This window comes from Pholis gunnellus (assembly GCF_910591455.1).
Source record: "Pholis gunnellus genome assembly, chromosome: 6".
Classification (NCBI taxonomy): domain Eukaryota; kingdom Metazoa; phylum Chordata; class Actinopteri; order Perciformes; family Pholidae; genus Pholis; species Pholis gunnellus.
This window is the reverse complement of record NC_136532.1, coordinates 9,735,453-9,757,249: the sequence shown is the minus strand read 5'-3', so window position 1 is coordinate 9,757,249 and position 21,797 is coordinate 9,735,453. Positions and strand designations below refer to the sequence as shown.

The following is a 21,797-nucleotide window of genomic DNA, read 5'->3' as shown; positions in this document are numbered from 1 at the left end:
GAGGCCTGAAGAGACGGGCTGTCAGTGTTGCAGACTCTGCGACTTTCTCGCTAGATTTGGCGACAGCTAGCGCTGCTTTTATTGGAAAAGAGTTGTAAACACTGGGCTGGGTTCTTCAGTAGGACTTTTCAAATTTTGCGTACTCATGGAGGTTTCTCCAATGCTACCGATCCAAGTTAAACTTTCACCATCGAAGTTTTATTTAAGTCTGGAATCCAAACTACCTTTCTACAAACTCTGAGACAGCAGTTATATATAATGGAGCCAAAATATTTGATCAGTAATGTGTTCTTGTACTTACCCAGAAAGTCAAAGACCACTCCAGTTACAAAAAAAAACATTTATTGTCTAGATATTTCAATCCTTTTAGATTAGCTAGCATTAAGACCATTTAGTATTTCTCCTGATTAGACATTTCTTTCCATGTAAAAGACGTACAAAAACAGTTATGTTATTTCTAAAGCATGTCCTGTATGAAAAAAAAAAATATTTACATTTTTACAAACATTCAACAGACAAAAATAAGCACAAGGTCATGAAATGAATGGCTGAAACTGACTGACTCCTTCCTGAAACTGAAAGACAACGGCACCTTTCTCTGTAGCACTACTGACTAATGATTGAATCTTCTTTGCAAAGTGAAAAGACAACATGACACAGTTGTACTTCTCAAGGCAATTTCACAAATGTCCCGCATTCAACAATATTAGCAGAAAGAAGTGACAATATTCTGGTTTTAAGAGGTGTGTTTAGTGAATATGGTAGAAAATGTTATTTAACTTAAATGAAGGGGAAAAATACTTTGAGACTCTTATTTCTGATCATTCTGACCTCAACCTATAAACTTATTGTAAAGGAGGGCGCCGGCAAATGAACTGCACTAAAACAGCAGGGTGATGTCTCGACTTCAACAAGACCGTATCAAAGCGGCTGTTTGTAAAGCTGAAGCTATATCCAGCCGACCAGTGATCAATACCGAGTCTCTGAAATGTTTTCAGGTCAATTCAGTGAAAGCGCAAGTGAAGGCGTGACTCTGTCAACATACAGCAGCTGGTCACACACACCGTGGCTCAAGTATAGAGGGGAAGGGATAAAAAGTTGACTAAAAAAAAAATGACATTATGAAGGCTTATGTTGCTTGTGGAAAATAAACCTGTAGAAACAGGTACACTAGAAAACGAGGATCAATAGAATTGAGGATTATTACAATCTCTGCTTATTTTCCACTTCAGGTTTCCAATAATAGTTCTTTCAAGCAGGATCATAAGAAATGGAGAACAAAAGAGAAACTTCTGGGAGTTAAGCTCTCTGTAGCAACATTTACAGTAAATTCTCTTTTGGGCTAATTTTTCTCCAAAGTACATGAATACTTTTTGTTGGCATCTGAATCATGGAATTATGAATTATGAAAACGTACTTTGTCTCACGACGATCAAACCAACCCATCAGAGAATTCAACAATAGCATGACGCTCGACAAGTCAACATGGCCTTCAGTATGTTTATTACAGTTTGTCTTTGTACTAAGTGTGTAGGTGCACAGCTACCATTGCAGTGCAGTTTATTGAGGATAAGACTTACTGTCAAGACAGACAGGTACTTTTCAGTGTAGGCGTATCAGAACAGCAAGCTGAGGTTCTACGGTCGGAGCGGAGAGATCAACAGGCAGTGGACACGGTCTGTCTGCAACAACATTCAAACCAACATGTTAATAAATCACTGTCCTCCTCCATGTCTCCAGAATGTTGTCAGGTTCTGTCCCCATTCTCCTCTTTCCGTCTGACATTGGTTTACATAGTGGACCAAAGTGTTCCTTCTAGGGTCTCTGTCCCTGGACATGACACTGAATCAAGTGTGTTTTAAAATCTAATGTTCGGTGCAGTGTTTCTCCAGATGAGCTGGTCCCAGTCAAAACAATGCCGTGCCAGTCATTGTTTGGTCCCTGTAACTGATTCCCCTGCAGTCCGTAGCAGACAGCAGTAGAGACAACATCCAAATAATCTGTCTCTTCCATTCAACATCCAGCTGCTCCAGTTAATTCCCAGCTGATATGGAGTCACGTACACACTCGCAACAGATGTGTGCTTGTAAACTGTTTGTCTCCTTTCTTGTGTCACCTCGGCAGATATAAGTGCCATCAAGGTCACTTGTGTTTGCGATTTCTGGCTCCACTTGAAAATGTCTAGAAAGCCATCTGCTGTTTGGGAAGGAACGAATGTCCTCGCTTCCATTCCATAATGTTAGTAGATGACCTCGTAAACAGTGGCCTTCTTGTCCCCTGAACCAGTGACGATGTATTTGTCGTCCACAGATATGTCACAGCTCAACACCGAAGATGATTCTTTAGACTGAAGAGAAAGAAAGATACAGAATTGGGGAGAAAAAAAGTTAGTCACAAATAAAGAAAAATAATACGTCACCGCTTCTCTGTGTGTGCGCTACAGTACTTCAAAGTTTTACATCTTGTAAAATGTATGTATGGTGCTCTCATTCCAATTAATATTGCTGAATGATTACTATTATACAGTGGCTATCACAACATGCTGATGCCATCAATGAGACAGGATGTGTTTCCACACTAAAAGCAATGTGTCACTGCATACAGTCATTTATTGCATTGATGCAATGCTGTGCTGGTGGAAATGCTTATTATCTATGTTAAGATATTATAAAATAAATGTAGTGATCTGTTGTCCCAACCTGGAATATGCTGGCTCCATAGGGTGTTCTCCATGCATTCAGTAAGTTATCCTTTCCTGTGCTCACAAACCATTTACCTGGGTAGAGAGAAACACACACACACACACACACACACACAAACGTTAGACAATGACGGTCAAGATATGATTACAGTGAAAAAACATTCTATAGAACAGAATAAAATAGACAAACACAATTCCCTGCCTACCTCTATACTGTCATGTTTAATGAAGAAAAAGAACGTAAAAAAGGTAAAAAAAAGGTAGAACTTAGCAACCAATTTAAGCACACATTGTAAGGGGATGGTTTTAATGTAGACTACAAAACAAGTGCAAGGAAGACTACATCAGTAAATCGACCGTGTCGCTTACCACAGTAGGCAAACTGCAGGGACAGTACACAGCTCTCATGTAGGTGAAGCTGGTATTTGTCAGGCTTGGTGACGTGAAGGACCTCAACGTTGCTGCTCTCCATTCCAACAGCGAGCCACTCTCCTGTCGGGCAGTAGCCAAGAGAGAAGATCTGGAGAGAAGAGACAATATTGCATTGGACCAGCAGCTAAAATCTCATTTAGTTTCACTGGGGATACTACCTTTAATACGAAGGTAAGTCGATCAATTACTGATACAAGTGTGTACCTGTGATGTAAAGTCATGCTGCTGCAGCTGCCGTCCCTCTCTCAGATCCCAGGAGCGGACGGTGTTATCGAGGCCTCCGGTCCACAGCTTGGTGCCATCATTGGAGATGTCAATACAGCTGGCTCCATCTGTGTGGCCCTGGAACTGCCTGCAGGATACACACATAAACAAAGAAATGTAAAAAAAAAAGCTCACTAGGCATCAGAGGTTGCCCGGGCAGTTGGTGTGTGTGTATATCACACACTACCAAAATGTGAAGCTCTGACAATATTTCTCATCAGCAGCCACTCTTGTAGTACTATTGCTAAATATTCTGCCTCTTGGGGATAAATCAGCCAAGGCTGAGATTCTGCTGACTAAAGAAGGTCAACTTTGTGGTTGAAAGGTGGTTAGAGAAGAAAGACAATAAGCATGTCCCCTCGGTGTAAAATCAAAGTGTACATGCATCAAGGTCTCTCCTCTTACCTAACTAGTGTCTGATTGTGTAAATCCCAGACGGCGATGTTTCCATCGCTGCAGCAAGAGAAGCAGACCTTGGAGTCCGGGCTAATGGCCAGAGCGTAACATGCCGGTGCTGATGAGGTTAACTCTGCCTTAATCCTGGGAGTAGGCGTGGCCAAATCCCAGATTGACAGCGTGCTCGCCTCACCTCCCACAATCAGTGTCCGACCGTCAGGGAGGAGACGACAGGAGCGGATATAGTTGTCTCGGTTCTGATGTGGAAGACACAATGAATACATTTAATCTCTTGCATACATACAATATTTCTATGTGACTCTTATGACAAGTTTTGATAAACGGTTAATACAATTCAATTTAATTAATTTTATCGCTCAAAATCAGGGCTTTACAATCTGTACAGTCTACGACATCCTCTGTCCTTGGACCCTCGCATTGAAAAAGGAGAAAAGGAAAAACAGCTCTCACTCAAACAAACCATTTTGTACTGTAAACCCAGTACAGTCTCACTCAAACAAACCATTTTGTACTGTAAACCCAGCCTTCAGCTCACTCACCAGACAGTCGAGCTGCGACACTGGGCTCTTGTTTCCTGGGTGACTAATGTCCCAGACCTTGACGCAACCCTTGCCTCCTGTGTAAACGTGTCGGGTCGGGTTACTGATGGTAACGGCGCAGACCACCTCCCCATGGTTCAGTGTGTTGATCTGACGGGCGTGGCGAGGAATCCCTGGGCCCACCAAAGCATCCGGAGGGAACGGTACCGGCTGCATCTGTCCGTCGGCCGCCACGTGAAAAGAATAAGCACTGATGATGGAAAGAAGAAGGCAGAGGAGGTTAAACATGACAGCAAAGATGAAAGAGGGAGGACAGAATAAAGAAGGAACATAAAAATGAGCACTTTTTCTGGGACATATCAGTTGTTCCATGGGGCAATTACTGCATCGGCCCTCAAACAAACAAGCAGCCGCAAACACACTTACGGTTTGCCGCCAGGGATTCCTGTCAGACTGGGAGGCATTCCAGGAACTCGCATGTGAGGATGAGGATCAAAACCAACCTTGATAAGTGAAGACAGACATTTTATGAGCACAGTGCCAACACACACCCATGGGCATTGGCAAAATGCACAAAGGTCAATACTAACATGTGGAACAGAACACAAACACTCATGAGAACAAAGCAAACAGACAGTCTGGAGCACACACACACACCCTCCAAATCTGAATGACAAGTTTAAGAGTCAGCAAACACACAGCGGCAGAGCTGTAAGTACTTGTGCTCCCCCACTATCCAACACACACACACGCACACACACACACGCAGCTGGTGAGTACACAACCTGAGTATATATCAAGTGTTGCCCAGACACAGCTGTGAGTCTACTAAACCTATTTAAACAGTGTAATTAACACTATGCAAATACAGCAAAGAGTGATGAGGTGATTGAACGTAACGCACACCAGCATACCCACTGTATAAATACGATCACACAGACGAGAGAAATACAGCTGTGCAACTATTGACACGTTGCAGTATCAAATCTACAGTGCTTAAGAAAAGTATCCATGCCCATCAACTTCCTGATGTTTTATTCTTTTATAACATGAAAGCAGATGTAACTTTGATATTTCAACAAATGGAGGATGGTCACAGTTGGGTGAAAGGGTGATGAGTTTTCATTTAAATGTCTGGAATATGCAACCATCACTTTTCTGGCAAAAGCTACTAAAAGATCATTCAATCTGCTGTACAGTTACTGAAAAGTATGAATCAGGGGTAGGATACCAGAACATCTCCAACACACTGGTTATTTCCACAGAGTAACTCGGGCTCAATCATGGCAAATGAAAAGAATATGCTGTGGTAAAGCTAGCTCTTTGCAGAGGGTTTATTTTTCATGCGTTGGCATTTCATATTTTACCAAAACACAGTCACGCTTTTCCACTCACCATAGGCGAGCGGCCGTACGCAGCCACGGCAGCCGCAGCGGCAACACTCATTTGAGGCGACATGTTGTGCAATCCAGCAGCATAGGCCGCAGCTCCGGCTGCACTTGCCAGCTCCCCGTTCATCCCGGCTGCATGGGGCAACATACCAAACGCACCCGGGTATGGGCCGGGTACAGCCAGGGGGGTCCGCAAACCTGCAGCTGAAGGAGGAGAGGGGAGGGAAGGGAAGAGTACGACACATAAAAAGCTGGTAACAGATAAGAGAGCATTCATATCAATACCTAAGGGTTCAAGCCTTTATCCGACAGATTTATCATCACCACACAATCATCAGCACATTTCAAAGAGCACTTGATTAGAATTCTTTCTCAGGCTGTGAAGCAAACTAACTGATTATATTACACATATTTCTGTAGATTAGATTTATCCTTCATATCAAGCAGACTCTGAGAGCTCCGCACATGCACGAGGTTTCTCCAAAGTAAAGGTGTGCCGTTAAACGTTAGTGCTTAAGAGTTACTACAACAGTTCTTTTGAAAGCAGTCAAAAAGTCCTACACCATTTATCCAACTTAACTTAAGTTAAATATTTCTGCAGGCAACTTAGAAAACGCAATTTATTGCCCTCTGGCAAAATGAAACAACCCACCATATAATACATTTACAGATGTTTGTACTGGACTTACTGGGTGGATGTGGAATCTCCATGGATGGGGGTTTTGATAGACTGGGCCGGATTCCAGGAGTGGAGCTTGGACCAGGGGTGGAGTCCCCTCTAGGTGTGGGTGTACTCGACTTTAGTCCAGGTGTTCCTGCCTTGTCTCGCTGCCACACAGAGAGAGAGAGAGAGATTTAAGAAATGTAACTACTGACACATGTATTCAACCCTCAACTATATTCTGAAAGAACCACAACATTTGTGTCTGGTTCCATCCCTACCATTGCCATCTCTTTGGACTTGAGGGAGGAGGAGCTGGCTGATGATGCAGTAGAGGCCGGACTACAGGGGTCTTTCTTGAGAAGACGTGCTTTATCCAGGCCATTTTCTCTCGGGGAGGGGAGAGGCGTGCCACGGGGGGAGGAGGGATCCTGGTGAAAGGACAAGGATTTAGTTAACCAGCTGAAAACAAAAAAACACTGCACAGAGGTGATGTTGGCGTTTTTCCTGAATTGAAGATTTGAGTCCCATGGACAACTGTGAATATAGTGTGGTTCATTGAAAGAGGAATCATAACCCACAGAAGACAACTATTAACAAACAATGAAAAAAAACACTGACCTCATTCGAAACATCCACCACTAAATTATCATCACTTTTGTCCCCGTCGCTGTCCTGCAATCAATTAGAACACAAATACATATCATACACTTCCCGCTGGTAATTTTCTTAAACAGAAGATTGTCAGAAGAATGTCCTTTTCTTTGATTCACTAAAGCAGGCTGTTAGAAGGAACTTGCAAGTGAATAACAAACTGCAACATGCAGCCCTCTTAACATTTGATGTGTGACATCAAACACTAAAAACTGCATGAACACGTACGATTTATAAATGACTCTCACTTCAACGTTTGCACAAACAAACACACATAGTCAGCAGAACCATTTCTTACATAGTGGCTGGAGTCCTTGTCGTCAACTTTGCGTTTCTTGGTGTCGTTTGAAAACTCTGGTCCGTTGCGTCGCTTATCTGAATTCCTAAGACTTTCTGGCAGCAATGAGTTGCTCTGCAGATGAAAGCAAAAAAGGAGGAGAAGAAGAAAAGCAGAGATTAAAAAATAAAACAGTCAGGAGAGTTCGGAGGATAAAGAAGAAGAAAATAATAAATAAAGGATTTGCTAAGGTGAGACAATTTTGCCATTTAGAGTTTAGTTGGTGCTAAGCTGTGTGTGTGCATTCTGCTTGAGCTCACTAAACCGTCTGAGCCATCTTCCACTAATTACAACAGCTATTCAGCCATGTGTAGAGCAGGTTAGAAAAACAGACTCTTACTTGCAAACAGGTTAATAGTTCACAGAAGCATGAATTAAGCAGCACTAACACTTTAACAGCAACCTCTTTTCTCACTTGACCAAAGCCAGTCACAGCCACACACAAACGCACGCCTCTGAAGTTGATGATTACATTAAGTGGCTCTCAAAATCTATCAGTGCTCCCTCTTCTGGCTTGTGACAAGCTGCATGTATGCGTGCGTTTGTGTGCATCACTTGCGTAACACTCTTGCATCCCTCGGTGTCCCAAACCCCCCCCCCACACACACACACGCACACACACACACAAAGCTGCCCCCCTCTGGCCTCCTGACCAACGGATCCTATTGTTAATGGATTAGAGCTTCATGTTGAGTCCATTATAGTCTCAGCCTGTCAATGAAATGTGCATCCAACATACACAAACACACATGCGCGTGCACACATCTAGCGAGCGAGCGCTTGGGCTTTGACCGGGGAAAGGGTAAATGAAGGAGGAATTGCTAAGAGAGGAGGAGGAGGAGGGTGAGAAAAAAGGGGAAAGGGAGGGGATGAGATTAGAGGACAGAGAGGATGGAGGGAGGGTGTGAGAGTGTGGAGGAGAAGAAAGGGTGACAAGGGACGGGGGAGGGAAAGAGAGGGGGGGGTGAAAATCTGTATTCTGCCAAAGGCCCCTTCCTTCACGCCCTCCCCTCTTCCTCCCTCCCCCCTTTATTGAAAGGTTTTAGTGAGCTGAGCACAGGAGCACTGACCCGCAAAACATAAGCAATCCCCCCCCCCCCCTCCGTCTTTCCCCTGTTCGCTTCTAGCACACACACACATACACACACACACACACACACACAGTGTCATATGACTGCTGCCCCCACCCCCTTCCCCCCTCCCTTTCCCAAGTCCTCCCTTCTCAGTGGTGGTGATATTAAACACAATGAGAGTCTTTAAGCGCGGGATCAGGGGCGGTGGGAGGGGGGGGAGAAGGGGGTAATCTGCTCAGTGAGGTGTTAAATAGGCACAACAATGCAGGCTAGGCTGGAGGGAGGAGAGTGTGTGTGTGTGTGTGTGTGTGTGTGTGTGTGTGTGTGTGTGTGTGTGTGTGTGTGTGTGTGTGTGTGTGTGTGTGTGTGTGTGTGTGTGTGTGTGTGCGTGCTTGCATGTGTGTGTATGTGTGTGTGTGTATGTGTGTGTGTGTGACCATGCTAAAAAGATCATTTGGAGAAGAAAAGAAACCTAACAGTTCAGAGCAGATCTAGGGCAGAACTAAAAAAGCTCTACCCGAGAGATCCCCAAACACACACACACACACACTTTTAAACTAACAGTCAAAAATATACAACTTGAAGATGAAAGCTATTTGGGTGTAAAACAGAGGTAAAGAAAGAAAAAAACCAGCAAGGGTTGTTTTATGCATAATGACATGTTAAGATGAATTTTATTGATCCCTGAGGGAAAACTGGGTCAGTGCAGCAGCAATAAAAGTAATCCCATTAAAATGACAAAAAGAGCCTTCCTCAGCAACAGGTGCGGTGTACCTGGGATATAATCGTCTTATTTATTATAGTCTTATTTTTCATGTTGATATATGTGCTGTGACTCTTAAATTTACGGTTTAAAATAAATAATAATACTTTTACATGTGAGATATTTGAATGGTTGGACCGAGATGCCCATGTCTATGTCACAGCAGGGATTAAAGGGACAGTACGTTTTTTGGGGGTCTTTTCTGTTTTTCTTACATAGCTATTAGATCATTACTTGGCGCTGCTATATGTAAACTAAATGTAGTTTACTTAGAGCAGACAGTTTAAATTTGTTTTACCATCAGTTTGATTTACGATCACAACACACTTCTATACACGGAGCTAAAACAGACTATTGAGCTATCAAAGTCAAACTGAATGCAAACTGAACAAAATCAAATACCTCAAAACCAAACTATCACTTTGAGAGAGTCAAGAAATGAACAAAGTAAACATTGCTGCAGAAAGAGGAAGTACTTACTGTGCCGGGCTCTCGTTCTATTTCCATTGGAAATGCGTACATGTGGTCCAGGTCATGGGGTTGGATGTTCAACAGAGCAGAAAATGACAAAAATAAGAAAGGAAGTAGAACGAGTTAGAAATGTGAAGTCGACCTTTAAGTTCACACAGAAAAACTGTCTCGGAAGCAGACCAATTCATTTGGTCACCATTTCGAATAATGACGAAAACAGTCCAAAAAAAAAGATCAATATCTTTTAAAAATATTGTTTGTTTAAAACTTCAATTTGAATGTGGCTTTAAAGTGAATTCTTCCAGGTCGGCCATTTTCTTTTTCAAGTGGTGTTTCTGTTGTGTGTTCTTTCACCTCTCAGGTGCTCGGGTCCGGATGAGTGTGAGTCTGGCCCGGACATGTGGGGCTTTTTATCACCAGCATCTTTTCCCAACATGTGGGGAGGAAGACCACCAAGTCCTCCTGTTAGAGCCAGGAGACCCGCTGAACCACCCAGCTGAGAGGGATGGAGGCCGGCAGGGTGAGGGGTGAGGGGCACAGGGGCACCACCGTGGTTATGGGACATGTGCTGCTGCTTAGAGACGGGGAGGAAAGACAAGAAAGAAAGTGGTGGTGAGTGGAGAGAAACAAACGCTTACGGGATGCTACAACACACAGTTGAGCCTTCTTAAGCTTAAAGCTGGCAATACATCCCAAACCAACAATATTTGTCACAAAAAAAAAGCACTGCATTTTTGAGTAAGGACTAAAAAGACGAGATGTTGAACTCACTGGTCAGAGCCAAAGTGCAAAACATTGATGCCCGACACAACAAACGTCTCAGTGAACAAAACTGAGCCATCAATAGGTAAAATCAATGGCACTCTGTAACCTAATCAATAGAGATTTCTGGCTCTATTGAATCCTTCAACAGATGGGACAGTTTCTTCAGTGTCTGGGTTTACACCGCTTCAACGAGCTGCTGCCGTCTACAAGGCGGTGAACACATCCTCTCCCCCTACACACACACACCGACACACACACCCTCCTCCCTCTGGGGTCAAACACTGAACAATACTGACAGCTGGGATCACAGCCCAGAGCCCGAGGATGTGGTGGGAGAAGCAAGGGGGAGGAAAAAGAGGGAATGACGGAGAAGTGGAGGGGCAGGGGAGAGAGCCTGGAGCCACAGCTGCTGCCTGCACTGTCAGGTCTTGTGAGGGGGTGAGGAGAGAGGGGAGGAGAGAAGGAGAGAAGGAGAGAAGAGGGTCAGAGAGAGAATTTGGCTGGCAGCCCTGCTCTCTCTTTCACACCAAATCAGGCGCTCGTCTGAGCGTGAAATGCCTTTGTGTTCCAAAACATCATTATTGCCTCCTCAGACAGTAGCTGCGGGAATCCAAGCTCACTGATTCGCCACGGGGAGGGGTGGAGGAAGGGGGGAAGAGGACAGGAGAAGGGGGGCACAGGAGGCGACTCGGCAGGGGAGGAAGGAGTGCTGAAGGTCAAACCGACTTTTATCTCACCTAATTGACTAACCCACTCCCCCTCTGCTGAGCCCCCGCCTCCTCTTTTCCACACTATCCATCCATCACTCTCTGCGTCCTGCCCCAACGAATGAAAGCAAAACAACGAAACAGTCTTTTAGCCTCAACCATGCCTGCCTCCACACACACACACACACACACACACAAATCCACACACACACTTTCCAGAGTTGGCTCGCATGCCAAACAATTAAACATAAACACACCCACACGTCACACTTGATCACACTAACATGCAGACACAGAATCTAGATAAACAAGGCCACCACATACACCCTCGCTCAACCATCCTACCCCTGCCTGTTGTTTTCTGGGGATAACAGAAATGCACGCTCTGCTACACCCAGACGCACACACACAAACAGATGCAAAAACACACACACATGGATACACAAACAGGACCCCTGATGGGAGTAAATGGAGGGGAAGTATTGGTGGAGGCAAGGGGAGCCCGGGTTTGTCATGGGATGTTAGTGTGAGCTGGTATGTGTGCGCGTGTGTGTGCGTGTGTGTGTGTGTGTGTGTGTGTGTAGAGTTAGGGGCAACATGCTTCATTACACTCATTTAACTCACAAACGGGATGAATGACAGGCTGGCGTGGGAGAGGGGAGGAGTGGGTGAAGAGGGGGAGTGTAAGGGCAACGCTGTGACCCCCCTTTTACAAACACTGAAATCCTGCAATTAAGACTCAAACAGCAACTGCCAAATCCACCTCTCCCCCATCACACACACACACACACACACACACACACACACACACACACACACACACACACACACACACACACACACACACACACACACACACACACACACACACACACACACACACACACACACACACACACACACACACACCACGCCAACTAACAAGCCGTCCTCACATCTAACTCTTTAAACCCACTGCTCGCAGTTTTGCTATAAGGACCCCGCCTTTTCCCACATTCCCCCTCAACTCAACCCCCATGGCCTCACCTCCCGCCAGTCAAGCCCCCACGGCTCCTATAAAGCAGAGTATTCTCAACTACCTCCCATCCCACCCAAACAGTCCCCACCATCAACACATCTACTCTGTCTCTCTTTCAACCTACACGCCACAGCCCAACTGCGAGCAAAAAGTTGGTCTTTGTAACTTCTTTTCACACTCACCGTGCCAATCCCTTTACTGCTCAAGCCTGAATAGCTGGTCATGCCCCATCACTCATCATATGCCGACGACATCTTTTCAACAAACACCTCTCATCACACTTCCCCCACCGACACATCCACCATTCTCTACTTGTTCACAGTTGAAAGACATCAGTGATATCTATCGATCTGTTTTACTTCCACAGTCATAGTGCATAAAAAGGAGAAACTAAATTCATTTTATCTTTGTTTATTTAATTTTCCTACCAACTCCTTCACATGTCCTACATGTGTGCACGTGACCGTGGGATTACTTTAGTGATTAAGGAATTGAAAGAATCGCATTTCCTTTAAAAGTCATCCATCTGCCTACATGCCTGTTGAGTTTTGTTTGTTTCTGCAATGTAATTATCAGTATGCAAATTCATTATTACTATTCACAGATCAAAATAGGAAAGGTTTTCCATTTCTTTTGGAGGAAATGAAATAGTTGAAAAGATGAAGAGCACACAAACACATGTTTGTTGTTGAGACAGTTGATTTAAATCAAGAGTAGGTAAAAAGTATACACACTGTAGGTGGAAGGCCTGGCAGTCCACGCACTCCGATGACGGCGTTTAGCTCTGCCATGGTCACCTGTTTGGCTCGCTCCACAGCTTGGACCACTTGCTGTTGATGCTGCAAAATCAAACACAATGTTGCTGAAGACCGAGAGTAACAGGTTGATTTATGCTTAAAGCTGGCAGAGACACTTGAGTGTTTAGCTCAAAGTCACACACACTTACCTCCTGTGAGAGGAAGGGAATGACTTGTGCACAGATGGTGTTTAGTCTCTTGGCAATCTCAGTCTGATGGAGGAAGAGACGCACAGAGACCGAAAGAGACATAATTGTTAATAACATAATTACATTCATTTGGAAAAGACAGCTGTTCAGTAACACCAACAGAGTAACACAAGCACACACACACACCAACACACTGGAAAACATCCCAAACAAGCAACACACACACACACACAAGTTTATGACATAATAACGACACCCATCTACTTCCCTGACCTCTACACACAAATCTAGTGTATGCCATTTTCACCATCTCACACACGCACACACACATACACACACACACACACACGCACACTGAGATTTTCCTTTCTAATCATCAATGTGAGCTCAAGTTTCTCTCTGGCCCGTCGTATTTCTTTTGCTCCCTCTCTATCCTCTGTGCTCTTGTTCTTCTTCCCATCAGCACTTCAACATAATCTCATCAGCGACTAACTTCATTTGCTCTCCCCCAGTATCCATGCCAACACATCCGCCAGGCCCCCCAAACCCCCGGAGGTGGCAACAATTGGCTGAAACCAGATACCCCCACAGTGGCATCAAATCAGATAAGGGGACTCGTATTACATATATCATCCAATCAAATTGATACGAAGGGGGCCAAGGTGAAGAGGGACCGAGAGGAGCCATGAAACGTAGTAACGGCCCATCGGACACGCACACGCACCCACATGACACACACGCTAGATGAGAACGCTTCAAACAGCTATATGTTGTTGTTGTTATGTGAAAACTTATGAGAAGTTGGATCATTTTCATTATAACGTGTTAAAAGTAGCGGTGTAGTTGATCCGTAGTCTGTACGATTTGGCAGCACCGGAGCTAACGTACAGTTCAGTTACATTATGATACATTCAGGCTCTATTTAGTAAAGTCAGTATTAGGCAAAGGTAAATTATAATGTTATCATGATGTGTACAAATGTAAACTTGTAAAATGATGTTTCACAGCAATATAAATAGATACTGGAGCAGGAATTATGACCGGTTTAACTTCCTAACACTAGTTCTAAGCAGCATTTAATTTATAATAATTAGATAATGAATAATACATCATTAAAAACTACTAATGCCAAAATATTTTTTAGCAATAAAAATAGAATAATGAATTTCATTTAATTTGTATGTTTTATGCAAATACACAGAAGACTAAAACGAATTATACGGATAACAATTTGGACAGTTTTCACTGACTTCAGAGCGGTTGAAATGATTTTTTGGGACGTTGGTGAAAAAAAAGTAGTCTACTAGTAGTTTACTAGCTGCTATAACAAAACTAAACAACAAATAGGATCTTTATCGGATGATACAACTCATTGATAATCAGCAATCTGTAACGGCTGCAAAAAACGGGAAAGTTATATTTGCTCTTTTTTTTTCCGACCTGATCCATGACTCAATACATGATACACTTATGGAAACATTTCAAAACTGTCATCAATCTTTTGATATCCCACATTATTAAAGAAACATCTGTGTGGGTTTAACTGTCAATTACAACCAACAATTACATCACCTGGTGTAGAAATAACTGATTACTAAGGCAAGTCCTTTGCCAAGTACTACACATCAATTACTGGTCACTGAGCATGATGGGAATGTGGGTATTTGGTCCAAAGTATTGGACAAATTAAAATGTTGACCTGGTGATGAAGCTAGGTCAAAAGTCATGGGATTAAAGTCATTACAATTCATCTTGAGGGGGACATTAATTCCGTCCCAAATTTCACGGCAATCCACCCAATAGCTATTTCACTCAAAACTACAAATCTTTATGGTTCATCTTCTGGTGACCATGATTTGCTGGACCAAAGTGAGGGACCAACAGACATTGCCATGCTGAACGCCATGCTGCTAGCACTATTTATTTTATAGAAATCTTATAGAACAGCTGGATAGCTGACATTGTGGGGGCACACACACACACACACACACACACACACACACACACACACACACACACACACACACACACACACACACACACACACACACACACACACACACACACCTAACAAAGTTCAGCCAGTTAAGTACTTGGACAAGCTTTATAAAGTACTAGCCTATTCAGAATGAGTCTTGAACTATACAAGTCAATGCTTCACCCACAATATAACTTGGAGTAAAACTGAAACAAAATAATTATTGCAACAGACACTATCCAGAGGAATCGAGTAAAAGTAAGTTAAGATAGAAGAAACAAACATAGGTAAGTAAATGTGCATCACCCTGTGAACAATAAAACACTGTACATAATTCACTCTTTATCCAGAATCAAAGAGAATATGGAATCAAAAGGAATTATCAGCCTTCAGAGCGCATGCAGCTCCACGTGTCAGGAGTTTACATGCCATGAAATACAACGCGTCTAATAAGGGTTTGATCATGTGAAAAGCTTAAAATGCTCATTTACACATCCGGGTACATTGGGGTCTATACTATCTGCACAATGTGAAGAGATATCTATGGACAATTGCACCTTCTCTCTTACAGTGCTCATCATTGAGAGCTACATTTTTATATCAAGCCCCACAACAGGCTGTAGGTGAAGGCCAGTGTGATCTTCACACCTGTTACTAAAGCCTCTACAATCAAATTAGAATGAGTGACCATAACAACATACGTTCAGCCCAGCAGAAACCTGCTCACGAGTTGCTGACTTCCGCACACAGTAACTCAATCTCATAATGTCCGACTTACTCCATGCCTATAAAGCTCTAACTTAAGAGCTATTTCAGGCAGACTATATCTGCACATCCATTCTCAGAATCCTAAATTGTAAGCCTATAATTAGCCTTGTATAATAGCTCGGTGATTAGGTCGTCTGAGATTCGGCTGACCAACTACTCTCAGGTGAGCTCAGCTAATCTAACTTAGATAACTCACAAAACTAACAAGGATTAAACAAAACAACGTCTCAAACACCCAGAGCTGCAATCCTCGCGTGAGGCATCATTACAAAGAAATGACTCAAGAACATTTGGAGGAAGAATAATAAACAGGTAACAAAAACTCACAGCTCGTGTACTGACACAACACATCAGCTGCTGAATAACAACATTGTTTGGAAAATTGCTATGGTGCGCCATCCTCACTAATCATAGCATTGAGAGAGGGGTTCAGTTGAGGATAGAGAGAAGATGCAAGTATACACACAAACCATGTGCTAACAGAGAACAGGCTTCCCATTACACATATAATTGGAACATTGCTGAAACACACACACACACACACACACACACACACCCGTAGCTCCTCAGCAGGAGGTGGGTTGTTGTGTATCCCCTGTACCCCCCCGGCCCACAGAAGCTTGTTGCTCTGACAACTGCAGCCCCAAGCTAATGACCTCCCCTGGAGCTTTAGTGTGTGTGTGTTTATGTGTGCGTGGACAATAGGAGATGCATCTCCCTCACAATGAAAGAACAGTAGCTTCACACGGACATAAAACCAAAAAAGGGGCCAAGAAAAAAAGTAAACGAGGATCGGGGTGTAGCACAAGGGCGAAGAGATCCAGTGAGGAAGGCAGAAAGGAAGGGGGACAACTTGGGTTATAAACGTGGGAGAATAACACTGGAGGAGAAGGAGCACTTGAGGAACAAAACTAATCAGAGGGAGTGTGAGAAAGTCAGAGAAGCATCCCCGCTCCACCGTGAAGCAACCAGGCCAATCCACCTCCAATTTCCTTTGGTCTGACTGGTCGATAGTTGAGGTAATTACTGGTAAACGCTCCGAGCCCCGCACCACTCCTGAGGGGAAAAGAGAGTTTTCCCGCCTCGTCCATGCGTCTACATACTTAACCATGAGATGTTTGCCTCGCAATGCACATGTGTATATGTACTCATGCATGAACATGTTTGACTTTCTCTGTTTGTGTGTACATTACTGTGTATGTGTTCAATCGCCCCCCCGTCCTCAAATGTTTGCATACATTATTTATGGCTATAACAGGTAAGTGTCCTTCCGGTATTTTGTGTTTGCACACATGTGCGTCTGCCCTACTAAAGTGTGTATTGGTGTGTTTTTGCCTCCCTGCTTCTAAAAGTGTGTGTGTATGTGCGTGTGGGGGGGGGGGGGGGCTCCACTGTCTCTCCTTTGCCGGCCCCACCATGATCGATTCCTCTGCCCTCCTCAGCCCAGCCCCTCTAATGTAATAAAGCAGGCCGCTCCCCTAGACAGCACCAATCAATCTACAGAGCCATTCATCCTGCCTCTGGGCTCAGCCGGCCAGCCCTAACTGGGGAAATGGAGACAGAGCCCCATCGATCACGAATAAACACACATCCATCTCCACACACACACACACACACACACACACACACACACACACACACACACACACACACACACACACACACACACACACACACACACACACACACACACACACACACACACACACACACACACACACACGAATTTGTGCACGCACAAGGACACGTCAACAGGCACACACACCAAATACATCAAAACCCTGCCATGAGAGAGAGGGAGAGTAAGAGAGAGAGACAAACAGGAACACACAAGAGTGTAGACAAGAGGCAGACAGATAAGCATAAACATACCTGTTTGTGCATTTCGATGTTGAGGCCATAAGACATCTCGTAGTACTGAGGAGGACAGAGGGTCATATTAGTAAAAGGAATTCGGAAACTTAAAGCAACTTAGAGAATGTGCATGACGTTACATGTGTTGTATTGTAATAACCAGGCGTGCAGTTCTTGTGTCGCACCAGGTCATTCTCACGGAGCAACTAAACTGCTTTTAATGGATCCAACATCCAAATTAAAAGCTTTTTACCTGTACAGGAGTGTCACCAGAGAGGTGAAGTAGACACATATGTTCGTACTTTTTGTTTGTTTCGGTGTCAGACTAAAGGCTTTAAAAACCCTAAGCTTGATTTCTCCTCACTTTGTTTTGAATTAAATCATTAAACGCAGTGAAATGTTGGATTTGCTTAAACACTGGAGCTCAGTTTAATCAAAATGAAAAATCTGCCAAATCACAAATTTGCTAAAATTGTAGCACAGTCTAATCGGACACTCGGATCATGGTCATTAGCGTGTCCGAGTGGAAACTCTCGGTCTGAAGTAGCTTTCGCTGTGCATTGAATCTTATTATGCCTCTTCCCTTCATTCAGATAGTAATACAGTAATATACAGTAAAGATGAAAGTTCAGCTCCAGAACACATGGAGCTGATGGGGACACGGTATTCTCCTCAAGGACACATCAGCAGGGTAAAAGCCTGTCGTGTCACGATGTCATGTGTGATGCTGTGGGGCAAAATTAATTGAGTGTCACGTGGACCTCACCATGACATAGTGTCTCTGCATCTCTGTCTTTTCACTGGCCAGCTTCTCACACTCCATCTTGAGGCTGAAAATCACAACAATACAACATTTACTTCAAGAGAAACAGAATGCTACAGTACAAACTAGTTTTATTGCGGATTCATGATTATAAGCACATAAATGTGTGAAACGTTTAAACTGAGAACAAACAGTGATGATGTTGATCTTCTAGCTATTGTCCTACAATAGAGCATTCATGTTAACAATGGTTAACATTAGACGGGCACAGTGCAGAAAGAGGCATGGAGCAGATGGTTCTTCCTGTTGAGTTATGATAGCCAGTCTCCTTTGGCTGAGATGTTTGGTATAACTCTGCTCTTTGTATGTGTGAATCAGGATGTGTAGGTCAGTAGCATTCACCTGTTGCAGCCAAACCTCCCTAACTACACAAATAAGTAAAAGTACAAGTAAAGAAAAACTGCACACATAGTCAAGCAGTCTTTTCTTAACACACACGCACACACACACAGGGGAAAATAAGGAGTGATTTATGAAACCCTGAGCCTACACACACCACCCTCCGGATCGCAACCATCACCAAGACTCAGACCTACCGCAGTGTGAGCGCTAACACTGATGCCTGGGTCTGCTGCATGTGTGTGCACTTTTGTGTAATCCAGGTTTATGGGTTAGTACGAGGCCAGAGCTGGGGTTTTTGTTCATTATGGTAAGGGGGATGACTGTGGTTAGGGTGAGGTTTAGTGTTATAGGGTGGATGACAATGAAAAAAATTGGCCATCGTGCCGCCCACAAAGACAGAGTGAATGTGTGTGTGTGTTTGTATTATCCACCTGTGGTACTGTGCCTGAAGAAACTGGAACTCCTCCTTGATGCGGTCCAGTGACTCTGGGATGGTGAACTTGAAGGGCTGGCCTGGAGCCTGGTGGGGCGTCTGACACACACACAGACACACACAGGATTATTAACATCATAGTGCCTCATTATGTGGCCTACAATTTGCATTTTATCCTCGCCAAGCTCTCATAATGTCAACAACTTTTAATGGTTAGCCGTTATTAAACAAACAATATTATCAATCACATCCTGCTTCTCAGGGCAGATGCAGAGCCTAATTAACCAGAAGAAAGAGTCCAATGTAAACATGTGCTTTATTCTGAAGGCGGTTAAAAGTAAGGCAACAAGCGGCGCAGGTCAAACAAAGAGGTAACGACATCTCCCTGGCTGTGAACACCCAAACACAGCGAGGTGAACAACTGTTAGAGCAGGAAGAGAAGAGCCTTACCGGGTGTCGCCCCTGGGGAAACATTGTTGTCTCCGGGAGGATGCGACCGCTTCCTTCTTTGAAACCCCGCTTCAAGGGATCCGATTAGGGCACAGTGGGGACGTGGGGTGCTCCAGATCACGTGCACGAACCCATCGGCCGTTATTGTAAGGACCGACTGTCGTTAATTTGAAAGAAAATCGACCGCGACGACGCCTCTCCGTCCCGAGTTCACGGGCCGTTTAATGCTCCTCGCTGTCTCTCTTCGGTCGTTGTCTCCTCTCCGCTCCACCGGCAGCGCGGCCGTAAATCAACCGGAAAAACACGGGAAACCGCTCATTAGCCGGAGGCAGCTAGAGGGGAGGAGGGGACGGACCAGGTGAGAAATGAAAGGCAGGAGCCACCTGAACCGCTCCGGCGTTTGTTATGCGTCCGATTCGAGATGTATTCCGAGTCACGGTGCAGACAAACAAGTAGAAAGTGGAGCCAGTGGACCCTCAACAGACTGTGGGCTCTCAGTCCGAGCGACGGAAACAAATCCACACAAGTTAATTGCAGTGAAGAGTTCCCACTTGACTCGCCGCGGTCGCTCGTTGGCGGTTCAACGGTCAACAAAAACAGAAATATTTACTTCCCCGCAGAGTTTGAATGCGTCCAAAATAGATTACACGAAAAAAAGAGGAACTACGTTGTTAGTTTTAATAAAAACAGTTCCCTGAAGCGGCGGCAGTAGTCCTCCGTCTAGCTCAGCTTTACCTCAATGGCAACTTTCTCACGCGGTTTCACGCTCCCCAGCTAACCGAAACTGTAAGCCGGCCCACAAAACGGCTTTGGACCAATCAGAGCCGCCGCTCCACGTGGGGATAGTGATGTAGTTCATGCAGCTGACCAATAGCCGCTCTCTAAACTGCCCCGAGTCTGTTGACCTGGCTGAGCTACGCGGATTCTGGGCAATCACAGCGTAGCAAGGAGCTGCCATTCCGGAGGCGCGCTGGGCGGGCAGTGTGGTGTGTGAAGGCAAGTCCCACCTGTCAATCAAAGTAACGTGGGCTCAGTAGGCGCGGGGTTTAAGATGTGCGCGTGCACGTGCATGCTGATACACAAAGGAATCAGCCCTCACACATACACACAGAAACACAAATACTTTCTTTCTGTAGCTGCTGTGAACCTTCCTAACTAGTGTCATGGCAAATCAACTCAGATCTCCTTCCTCTTCTACGTCTGTGCAATATAAAGTGTGCAAATTAATTTAGTAGGGCTCACTTTTTGTTCCACTTCTCTTAAAAGAAAACAGATTTAATTATGCTGCTCATCTGTTGCTGGCTACGTGCTCAAGCAGTTCATTTTCATCAACATTTATTCTATGGCGATAGCTTAGGGCTGCGGGGACAAACCCCAAACCCCAACTTTAATATAATATTGTGAGGTCCTGGTACCAGTTATTAGTCACTCAAAAAAATTACATTTTTCTTAGTGTGAATACAATTTCCACGCACAGAAAGGAAAGTTCCCAGGGGAACTCCTTATCTATAGTAATAAAATTCACAGAATGGTACGTTATCATCTAAGCATACACTCTAGACAGGAGAGTAAAAAAAAGTTTCCCAAACTTAATTACAAGCATCACATAAAAACAGGTTCATAAATGAAAATTTGACCTCTGCTTCTGACCCATCCTTAGCCTTTTTAGGAGTAGTGACCTGCTGTAATGCGCCTGGGGAGCAACTTGGGGTTCAGCGCCTTGCTCAAGGACACTTCGACACAGGGATCAAACCGCCAACCTTGAGTTAAAGATGACCCGCTCTACCCACTTAGCCACAGCCGCCCATGGTCAGAGGTGCACAGAAAAAAGGAGAGGAGTTGTAAGGTGTACAGAAGTGAAAAAATAATTTTGATATGCTACGTTTGTGCACATATGCTGGCACTAAAAGGCAAAACGAACACAGATAAGCTTGGACTAGCCGCTACTTTGGATTGCAAAACGTTTTAAGCAGGGAGCTCTTCCTCAGGCAGCGTCAAGATGCATATTAT

The 21,797-nt window shown here is 44.3% G+C and overlaps 1 protein-coding gene across 2 annotated transcripts; it reads right to left on the bottom strand.

Annotated features, from left to right (window-relative positions):
• Positions 1 to 366: 366 nt before the first annotated feature.
• Positions 367 to 20,467, bottom strand: LOC306696898 (transducin-like enhancer protein 1). Of its 2 annotated transcripts, none has more exons than XM_079160618.1 (20): positions 19,788 to 20,467; positions 19,336 to 19,436; positions 18,506 to 18,569; positions 17,758 to 17,802; positions 13,140 to 13,202; positions 12,928 to 13,032; positions 10,058 to 10,274; positions 9,713 to 9,729; positions 7,358 to 7,471; positions 7,027 to 7,080; positions 6,687 to 6,836; positions 6,434 to 6,572; positions 5,749 to 5,948; positions 4,780 to 4,856; positions 4,354 to 4,603; positions 3,803 to 4,050; positions 3,338 to 3,485; positions 3,071 to 3,221; positions 2,700 to 2,776; positions 367 to 2,347 (listed from the first exon to the last, which is right to left on the bottom strand). In XM_079160618.1, exons 1-20 carry the CDS (start codon positions 19,809 to 19,811, stop codon positions 2,240 to 2,242), a joined length of 2,352 nt encoding a protein of 783 aa, XP_079016744.1. In that variant the 5' UTR covers positions 19,812 to 20,467; the 3' UTR covers positions 367 to 2,239. The 2 variants fall into 2 exon arrangements, with proteins under 2 accessions (XP_079016744.1, XP_079016745.1); XM_079160619.1 differs by having other exon boundaries at positions 10,058 to 10,271.
• Between the last annotated feature and the right edge of the window lie 1,330 nt (positions 20,468 to 21,797).